General features: G+C 43.4%; 1 protein-coding gene across 7 annotated transcripts in view; it reads left to right on the plus strand.

The window, feature by feature from the left end:
• cux2b (cut-like homeobox 2b) overlaps positions 1–9740 on the plus strand; it is a 161848-nt gene extending 152108 nt beyond the window's left edge. For 5 of the 7 annotated variants that reach the window (XM_072681968.1, XM_072681970.1, XM_072681973.1 and 2 more), the window contains 5 exons: positions 21–186; positions 468–755; positions 969–1157; positions 1914–2190; positions 4119–9740. In XM_072681968.1, coding sequence (XP_072538069.1) covers positions 21–186; positions 468–755; positions 969–1157; positions 1914–2190; positions 4119–4932 — 1734 coding nt within the window. In that variant the 3' untranslated portion in view covers positions 4933–9740. The remainder of the gene's footprint in view (positions 1–20; positions 187–467; positions 756–968; positions 1158–1913; positions 2191–4118) is intronic. The other 2 variants (XM_072681969.1, XM_072681972.1) reach the window with 1 other exon arrangement.
• Positions 9741–10865: the final 1125 nt, after the last annotated feature.

Consider the following 10865-nt stretch of genomic DNA (forward strand, 5'->3'; position numbering starts at 1 on the left):
TGACTAACTGGTTCCTGCAGGTGCTGGGGCTTTCACAGGGCAGCGTGAGTGACATGTTGTCCAGACCCAAGCCATGGAGCAAGCTCACTCAAAAGGGTAGGGAGCCCTTTATCCGTATGCAGTTGTGGCTCCTGGACCAGCTAGGTCAGGGCCTCAACCAGCAGCCCATCCACAGCCACAACCAGGGTAAGCTTTACTAATCCTTTATTTTCCTAGTTTATAAATATGTATCATTTGACTTTTGGTTTATAAAAACAGTTTACGTTGTAATATTAGTGTTTCATGTACAAAGATCATTATTAAATAATAAATGTTCATTTTCAATGGTACAACAGTGTTTCATTGTATCCACATGTTAAGGCACTTTTATTGGTCGTTGGTTAGGAAGCAACGTTGTTCATTGGAGATCATAAAATCCTAAGTATTGTTTGAAATTAATTGCAAAGCAATGTCTCCTAATCCTGCAGATAAAAGCCCAGTGACGGCTCGCTCCTCACCATCCCCTCCCCCCAGCCCGGAGGAGAGCCACCCCAGCCTGCCCCTGGAGCCGGTCAGCCTAGCCTTAGAAAGCAGCAAAGAAAACCAGCACCCGCAGCATGTGGAGCCACACGGAGGAAAGACCACTCCAGGCATGCTGGCCACACCACAGCCCCACACCCCGCTGGGCATTCAAGAGCTGGTGGCCATGTCCCCAGAGCTGGACACTTACGCCATCACCAAAAGAGTCAAAGAGGTGCTGACGGACAACAACCTGGGTGAGCTCAGCAGTTCTGCTTGGTTAGATATAGATCATTTCACGGTCTCAGTTATTGAACTACTTGAGGTCAATGTTCAATATGAAGCTTGGATCTATATAAGGGAGGAGACCCTCTCTCCTTTTCCTTTGAAGGTTTATGAGAAAAATCTTAAGTGTGAGATAGATTTGTATCAGTAATGATCACTGTGTGGGTACGTGTGTATGATTTCAGGTCAGCGGCTGTTTGGTGAGAGTATTCTAGGCCTGACCCAGGGCTCCGTCTCAGACCTGCTGTCCAGGCCCAAGCCATGGCACAAGCTGAGTCTGAAAGGCCGAGAGCCATTTGTCCGTATGCAGCTGTGGCTCAACGACCCCCACAATGTGGACAAGTTGAGGGACATGAAGAAAATGGAGAAAAAAGGTACAACATAGAAATGGCTTGTTTGCATTCTATATGTATGTATGATACAAGACAGGTATTATTATTAATAATAATAATTACTGTGAATATTACTTAATACAGCCCCCTGTTTAACACTGTCAGAAGAAAAGCACAGACTTGTACTCTTTAAACGTACAATACTTGTCCCTGGGGTAGTGCCCTGTATATTACAGTCAGTCCCTTAGGCATGAGTACTTTAAGCTATGTGGACAAAAGTATTGGCACACATGCTCATTTATTGTTTCTTATGAAATCAAGGATATGTAAAAAGGTTCTTCCTGCTTTTGTTAAAGTAACTGTCTCTACTGTCCAGGGAAGACTTCCTACTGGCCACAAGAGCCTTAGCGAGATCAGAATGTTGGATGATCACCACTCCACCTTATCCCCAACTCCCCAACATATCCCTAAAGTATTGGATGGAGCACCATTATTCCAGAGAGCACACAGCTTAATGACAGCTTAACTGCTCCAGAGAGTTCTAGTCTATTGGCAGTACTTCTGTACTGGGACTAAACAAGCTTTGTGTGCATGCATTTGCACATTAGTGTCAGCAATTAGTGCAAATTAAAGTAGCTGACTGCATTTATTGGACATATCGTGTTTGTCAGATCTACCCTAGGGCACATTCAATTGACACAAAAAATAGGGGTGCAATATATTAAATATCACTATATTCTTTTTTTGCCAAACTGTCATTTTTTACAAACACTTCTTGCTCTTGTTCATCTCCCATAGCCTACCTGAAGCGCCGGTATGGTCTGTTGAGTCCAGGCTCCGACAGTGACTCTCCTGGTGCTCGATCTGACTGCATCAGCCCAGGCCTAGCCCCCATGGAGCTGTGCCCTTTCAGCCAGGCCAAGAAGCCCAGAGTGGTGCTGGCCGCTGAGGAGAAGGAGGCTCTAAGGCGAGCTTACCTCCAAGAGCCCTACCCCTCCCAGCACACCATCGAGATGCTGGCCACCCAACTCAACCTCAAAACCAACACGGTCATCAACTGGTTCCACAACTACAGGTCAGAAGTGAACTGTGGTTTCACAGAACTTTCACAATACAGAAACATGACAACGTCTATGGTTACACATATAGAAAAGACCAACCAAGTTCTTACTTGGTATAAGAAAATCTATTTTTTGCCTCAAACATCCGCCATACACACATTCGCCAGTAATAACAAAGTGAAAATGGGTGTTTAGACAATATGCAGTTTTATTTTACTGACCAAAATAGGCTATGGTTATGTACAGATATGTATATGTATGTTAATGCACCTTAAGCACCAATTGTAGAAGCTATAAGCTTGGCACACTTGTTACTGGACATGTTCAGTTGGATTCAGGTCTGGGCTCTGGCTAGGCCACTCAAGGATGTTCTATGAAGCCACTCCTTTGTTTTACTGGATGTGTGCTTCAGGTCGTTGTCACATTGGAAGGTAAACCTTCACCACAGTCTGAGGTCCAGAGTGCAGGATCTTGGTGTACATAGCTGCATTCATCATTCCCTCCATCAGGACTAGGCGCCCTGGTCCCACTGCTGAAAAATATCCCTACATCATGATGCTGCCACGGCCATGCTTCACTGTAGAGATGGTATTAGCCAGGTGATGAGATTCCTTTAGGTGCCTTTTTGCAAACTCCAAGCAGGCTGTCATGTGCCTCTCACTAAGGAGAGGCTTCCGCCTGCCCACTCAACTAAAAAGGCGTGATTTGCTGAGTGCTGCCTAGAAGGTTGATCTTCTGAAAGGTTCTCCCAACTCCACAAGGATATGCTGGAGCCCTTTGAGAGTGACCCTCGGATACCCGCCCACCTTCTCCAATCTCTCAGTTTGACCGGGCAGCTAGATCTTATTAGCTAGATTTATGCCTTTTCACAAATTCCTGTTTCTGAGGTCTGCAGATAATTGCTTTGAATCCATGTTTTGGAGTTCACCTTAACTTGAACCATATATAGGTGTTGTCAATCCCCAATCATGTCCAGTCAACTGAATTTACCACTGGTGAACTCCAATCAAGTTGTAGAAACATCTCAAGTAGAATCAGTGGAAACCAAATGCTCCTTAGCTCACTTGTAGGTGTGTACAATTTTGCACATATAATATGGTGAATATGGTTGACTAACATAAATTAGTACAAATCTCAAAAAAAAATTAATGAACAAAAAAATAAGCTATTGTTGAATAAGTCTGTAACATATTAAAACATGGAGGAAGTGAAAGGGTGCAGACTTTCAGGCCTGGCATTATAAAACTAGTCTAGATTAGTCTAGGTGTTAAAATGCTTGTCAGCATAGTCTGGCTATCAATGATATAATGGGCTGTATTTATTATTAACCCCAATGCAGTGCTGGTTTGACAGAGCTTTTAGTACTCTCCGAAAATTAGGGTTCTTACTATTTCAAGATGGTAAATCTCCAGAAGCTTAGAAGATCAAAAAATGCACAGGTTCTCAAACTTGGTTTTGGAGTACCTCCTGTCCTGCACATTTTAGTGTTTTCCCTCCGTACAATACCCAGTTCAGCCCAGAAAGGGCTTTTTAATGAGCTAAATTAGATCTGGGGTATTGGGAGCAGATAAAACACGAAAATCTGCTGTGTAAGAGCTTCTCAAGGACCAGGGTTGGGGAAACACTGCCCTACTGTGACACACCAAAGCCAGCGCATGAGGGGCTTGTTAATTACTTAATGGGTTGAATCAGGTGCGTTGGTGAGGGATAACAAAAATATGCCCAGGATCAGGATTGGGAACCACTCTTTTGTTGGGAATCTGTTTTGAATCTATGATGGAGCTCTGGCGCCACCTTGTGGCCTTTAGAAGATATTTTTTATGACAAAAAAATCCAAGGCTAGACTTTAAGCAATCACTTTCTGATTCTCTGCTCTTGCTTAAGATAAACCACTCTCTCTTGGAAGTCTAACTCTGCATGGTCTCAATTGTCCAATTGTAAGCAGGTCACGGATGCGGCGGGAGGTCCTGATGGAGGGTCCCCAGGACAACGATCTGGACACAGAGCCACAGAACTACTCTCCTTCGGTGGTCCGCAGCCCTGTTTCCGACAGTGATGAAAGGAAACAGACCCCGGGCATTCTTGGCCGCCGTCTCAGCAATGGCCCCAGGCCGCTGGCCGTCAAACAGGAGACAGGCGAGCTGGAGGAAGAGGAAGACTTCAGCATCAGGCAGGCAAATTGCTCCTCCATGGGCATACAGTTCCCTCAGCTAAAGACTGAGAGAGAGGAGCAGGTGTCCGGGTACAGGGACCCAGCTCTAACCCCACACTGCCCCCAGGGATTCAGGGAAGATGAAGCAGGCAGCAGCCAGGTCCAAGGCCTCCATCCAGGGTCTCTGTCCTCAGAGGGTATCCAGAGGAGCAGTATGGCCACAAGAGAGTGTGAAGACCCTGATAAGTCGCCTGTGGATCCGGTCAGTTTTAAGGCCTCGTCAGAGACCTGCCGTGGCAGCCTGGAGGTGTCCCTTAACTCCCCGTCCGCCGCATCCTCACCAGGCCTCATGATGTCCGTCTCCCCGGTGCCGTCCTCCTCTGCCCCCATCTCTCCATCTCCACCCAACGCACCCCCGACAAGCACTAACTCCAGCCATGAGGTCCCGTCCGGTCCCAGCCTGGACAACCCCCAGTCCCTGCACAACCCCAAACTCAGCAAGAGCACTCAGAGGCGCAACGAGAAGATGGCCAACCTGAACAACATCATCCACCGCCTGGAGCGAGCCGCCAACCGCGAGGAGACCCTGGAGTGGGAGTTCTAGGGCCAAGCTGCTAGCTCTCGTCCCTAGCCACTGAAGTCTCTTTAAGAGAACTTTTTTTTTTCGTCTGGGGAAAACGGCTATTGAGGAGAGGTTCCCTCTCCCCACATTTGGAGCCAGGCTCCACTTTTTGCCTGTCTGGGTGGCCTCACAAGGAACACAGATTAAAAAACAACAACAACAACAAAAACAAGAAACACAGAGCGAACCCTCTAACTCACAGACATAACTCGGTCATCTCCCCGTCAAAGACTTTTAAGAAAGAAAAACAAACATATTTATAAACGTGTTTTAGGTATTTTGATAAAAGGATCCTACTTTGAATTCTATGTTACAGCACTAGCTGTTGTGTTTTAAACAATGAAGGAGAGAAATACTCTTTGACATGAAGACTTTGCAGCTATGGTGTCATGAAATGCACACTGAAGTCCTGTAGATTGCCACTGGGTGAGATTATTTCATATGAGACCTCTGTCTTAAGCCATCAAAAAGCACTACTTATTTAAAAAAAAAAAAAAAAGAGAGACACTGACCAAATTTGCTACTTTTTGAATAGCAATTTTTCAGATTTTGTCTGTAAGACGGGACATTTAAAGTCAAGTAACGTGAGAAACTTCATACTGACTGAGGGATAGTCCTTAAAGACTCTAAATAGTGAACAATGCGTATGTACTTAGTTTCTTGGTGACATGTTTTGGAACATTTGTTACACAAGCGTATAATGTGTGGTTGTACGTGCTGTAGAAATTGTCTGCAATAGCCTTCTCAGAACAAGATGTAGCATGGTACTCAACTTACCCTCTTATCCTCTATAGTTAGTAACCTGTGATATACTTGAGCGCTAAAAAAGTGAAAACGTTGGAAACTTCAGCAAAAAGTAAGAAAAAAGGAATTGTAAAAAAAAAAGAAAAAAAAAGTTTAAGGATAGAGTTTTTTTTTTTCAGTGAACTTGTTCTTGTTTATTTTTTCCTCCTTTAAGGATTCTTTGAGGTTTACAACAGGGCCTTCCGTGCACCTGGAAGTGAGTGAGCCATTTGCAACTTGTAGAGCAATGTACTTGTGTTCAGTAATTTATTTTGCGTTTACCTCACTCTCCCCCCGATGCACTGATCTCGTCCCGCAGACGTGGGCCAAGGCAAGGCTGATTACCTCACACGGTTTTGAACCAGGGATCTGATCCTTGATTCAGTGTTCTTTGCCCCCCCCCCCCCTCCCCAAAAAAAGTTTGGATCTGAAACAAGCCTCAAAGACCATTTGGAGAGAAACTGGTGGGATAGGCTAGTCAACTGGGATCTGTTAGCATGCACATATTCAGGTGTACAAATCCAGCCCTTTTCGTTATGTGTTCACTCTCTCGCTCTGTCTGTCCGGTCCTCATTTCTCCTCTCAGGTCCCCTCTGTCCTTTTCTTGCGTGTATGTGGGTTTATACGTCGGCCATTATGCACACATACCCTCTGATGTATGTGCCGCCTTCGATATTGTCGCCATTATAGCAAAATCTCTGGTACGGTAACTTGTGGTTTGTTGGGTTGTTTTCTTCTTCCTCAATTCGGATCGCCAATTACCCAACCCATACATGTTCTCCCTCTATCACATGCCTTTCTCCCGACACTGGGAAGGTGAGGACCAACACACGCCTCCTCCGATACGTGCACTGCCAGCCAGCCAGCGACTCTTTGCAGTGTCACCGTGCCATCTACCCACCCTGGAGGGAGCAAAGCCCTCCTTACCGATGGCTAGCAGCATGACCGGGAATCGAACCAGCGATCCTCTAGTTCTAGTCAATATATCAGATATTTCTTTTTCCACTGGAAAATCATCGTATAGATAATATGATATATAATTCTGTCTGAGATGAGAAATCCGAGTCAATCCGAGTGGTTTAATGTGTACAGAATCCTACCCCTGAGGGTTCTTTAAAGTGCTGCTGATGGGAAGCTAGGATGAAGTTGTGATGTCAAATTTAGATTTTATTTACCTCCTAAAACAGGGATGGTCAACTGGGGTCAGAGTCCAGCACAGTCTATTTGCTAATTTCCCTGCTCTAACCGACCTACTAAGCCTGGCAATTAACAGGTGAGTTGAATCCAGTGTGCTGGAGCAGGACAAGCTAAACACTATGCAGGAATGTGGTCCATCAGAATCGGAATTGCCCACCCCTTGTTTTTTTGTTTTTTTTGCTTTTTACAGGCATATTTCTTGCATGTACCTCCTCTTTCCTGTATGCACAGCCCTTTGTTAATCAGCATCTCAGGCATCAGACAGTGTATTATCAGTGTATTAATACCTTTGTTTTTTGTCATAGCCTTTCTGTTCGAGAGCTTTTTGTGTTATTCAAGTGTCCCGACGTCTGGCTCCTATCAGCATCACTGTAGAAAAGCCATGACTCATTGCAAGTTCGTCATGGAGCGTTTCACACCAAACCACTCTGAATGACTTTGTGTACATCATCATGTTTGAATTATGTAGAGAACAGTGTTGCAAGGTTGTGATGAGACAACAATGTGACCCTCAGTGAGTACACGATTTCTACAGCAGGGTTTTTAAAAAAAATGACACCACTTCAGTTAACACGGCCTCCTTCATTACTCTGTTGGTTAGTTCGCCTGATGTAGCTCATGTACTGTCTCTGCTAAACGGGCGATGGGGCGAGGCTTTTAAACAAAGACGGACAGAACCATCATTGGGAAAATAAGACGTGTGCTGAAAATGCTGAAATGTTGACAGACGGTTGGGTGACTGTTGGGTGAAAAAACGCTGGGTGGCCCTCGGCCAGTCATGGTTGTAGTATGCTGTTTGTTTTGCGCTAACTAAAAGTCCTGTGTTCACATAACAGCTATAAAAACAAGCTAAGCACCTAAATGAAGTTGTTTTTTTTATTATTATTATTATTCTTATTTAATTTAGCATTTGATTAATCTAGAAATAAGCCTAACCTTTTGGGCCGTTCTGCTGCTGGTTACTGAAATGCTGTTGTTGTTTTGTTTTTTTATTTATATTTTAACACAATTACAAGTGTTTTCCTACTGGGTTTCTTTTTATTTCCTTCTTTCTATTCTCTGTCTCTCTCTCTCTCTCAATATGTATAGGTCTTCAATACCTCGTACGAGAAATACTTACAGCACTTACCGTAAAAAAAAAAATTGTGAAGTCGAAGAAAAGTTTGAGTATGAAAATGATTCTAACTTTAGTGTTCCACAAGTCTTTGCCTTGATGTATTGTTGAAGTGGGTAGTTAACACTTGCACATGTCTAACTAGTACTGAGGATTGGAAATATAAACACATGTATAGCTATATAAATATTACACATTTACAGACGAGAAACAGTAGGGGTTCTCGAACACTAGCGTGCTGATATATTTAAATAGAGTGTACAGTTATATTAACCAAACACACAGAGTCAGACCTTGTCTGGCAAGCTTGCCCATGTTCTAGAAACTTCTCTCAGGGTAGTCTTGCTTCTTTAAGCTTTACAAGAACCTGTCAGGTCACATCACTGGTCAGCTTTAACTGTTCACGACCACTGTTCGTTTGAGTTTGGGGTTTAGTTTCGTTCGTTTGTTTGTTTGTTTGTTTTTTTTGTTTTTGTTTTCTAGAACATGGAAGAATTCCATTTTCAGCCTAATTTAACATCGAAAGCTCAGAGCGGCCGGAGCATTCCCGTTAGCTGACGATGAGAGGTGCTGAAAGCTGAACTTTTCTCTTTTTTTCAGGATCATGAACAATTAGTGGTGCTTGTGTTTTAAAACGTACGTTTTCTTCTGGTCAGTTCGCTTAATTCAGAACGTATCTCGGCCATATCTACTAGGTAACCCCGGGATATACAGACGTGTGTTTTTTTTTTCCTTCCAAGCACTGATGTGTCAAAGACAAAAATGTACAAAAAAAAATAAAGGCCGAAAAAAAACCTAAAAACTAAAAAACAAGACCTGGAGACAGATTTGAATCCTCTGTTTTTCCCAGTGGTAAGGCCACTAGGTACCACCAGAAACACTGCAACTGCCCGCCACTTACTCTCCCTGCATCATCACGGTGTTCGCAATAGAGATGACTCATGGCAAGAACGACCATGCCATTACCTGAATGAGATTTCTTGAGTTTCCTACGATTCTGAGACCTATTTTGATTATTATTCTTATCTACCTTTACGTCTCTGCATTGGATTCTTTCTTTTTATTTTTTTTCTTGCATGCACTTCTGCTCCCCATGTTTCCTTTGTAGAAGAAAGTGTACCTTTGTCTTTTTGTCCTTATCTCGAGAAAAATCAGCACTTGGGCTCCTTAAAGCCAGAGAGCCGTTTCCCTGCATGCCAAAATTGGAACCGGAAGACACTTGTCTGGTGACAGAAAGGCGAAGAGCCTGAGTAGTATGTTACGCAGAGAGACTGATGGGTTTGATTTTTTTTACCTCAACACGACTTCAGCCATAACATACTGTTACTTTGGTGCTTAGGTGTATCGGTAACCAATGTATCCCAGAGCCCTCGCATATACTGTCCGGAAATACGCAGCTTACCAAGAGTAGAAGACCACTCTTAGAAGACATTGAGAGGGCTGAGCTGAAGGTGGGCTTTTCTAAGGCAGTCTTATGCAGGAGGTTGTACTCAAGCGTTGTTCCTCTTTTGAGCATAAAATAAGAAGGCAGTGCTCACTGCAAGAGACATCCCCTCCCTCCCCCTCACCCTCTTTCTTGTGACATTTTACACATTTTTGGCACTCGTTTCGCATCACCTTAATGGGCAGAGCACTTAAGCTTTGGTTTTAAAGAGAGGGCAAAAAAATGTCATGTGTCTTTTAATCATATGTATCAAGTCATCATTGAATACAGTACATTATTGTATAAAACTCCCTTTTGTCTTGTGTGTTTTTCTCAAAACGAGCTATAAAGGACATCTCTGTTGCTCTATTTTCCTTTAAAGTGTGACTCACAGTTGTGGTTGGACGTTTATACAAGCATGGACATGCCAATATTGGCTTTTTCTGCTATTTTCTATAGATATGAACTTTTCCATATCTATTGAAAAAGCTATTCAATTGATACAAAACAAGAATTTTGTTGGGTTTTTAAAAACTACACAGTCTCCTTCCCTAAACTGTTGGTTAGTTTACCTAATGTAGTGAATCTGATGTAGCTCATTTAGTGTTTACTCATTCACGCAAGACCAAGCCCCTTTAACTTCCGGTTAGTGATCATGATTGACTACAGCTGGTAGCTTCTCTGTGCCCAAATGAAAAGAGCTTGACAGCACTCATTGGATTGACACACAATACAATGGTTTTTAAAAACTACAGGATCTCAGTGCAAATCTGAGAAGCATGGTCATAGATTTACAGCCTCTAAAGGCTAGAGCACATTGACCACACCTTCTAAGACAAATCCCAACATTATAATGTTCTAAAATGTACTGAAAATAACTGTTTGGCACACACCACCGTACAAAACAGCAGATCTTGAGGAATGATGAAGACTTATGTGTGTTTTAAGCCTCATTCAGATGGGATCCTGGGGTAATTCCCCTCCCAATCAGCCATGTCTATGTTTTTTTTTTGCCTTCATCCTGAATAATTAAGTGATGGCCAACTGCCTGAACTTTATTAAGCGCGAACAAATATCATTTTCAATGTACCAAACATCTACAAACAAACTCAAACAGCCATGGCAAACCAACCAAACATTTGTGTGTGTTCGGGTTTGTCCGGTCTGTGCGCTCTGGTCTTTAGAGCCATAGCTAAATCTGATAATTCCAAGATCAATAATCCCAACAAGTTATTGGGAGGTGTAGCCATTGTTCCCAGGTCTGGAAGAAGAGCCGAACTTTCACTCAGCTGAAAGGAAAATGGTTTGGATGGTCAGGAACAATCCAAGAACCACCAAGGCACAGGCCTGCCATGAACTGGAAGCTGCTGGAACACGCAAAGTAGTTTAACATTGCCA

This window comes from Salminus brasiliensis, chromosome 6 (genome assembly GCF_030463535.1).
Source record: "Salminus brasiliensis chromosome 6, fSalBra1.hap2, whole genome shotgun sequence".
NCBI classification, from domain to species: domain Eukaryota; kingdom Metazoa; phylum Chordata; class Actinopteri; order Characiformes; family Bryconidae; genus Salminus; species Salminus brasiliensis.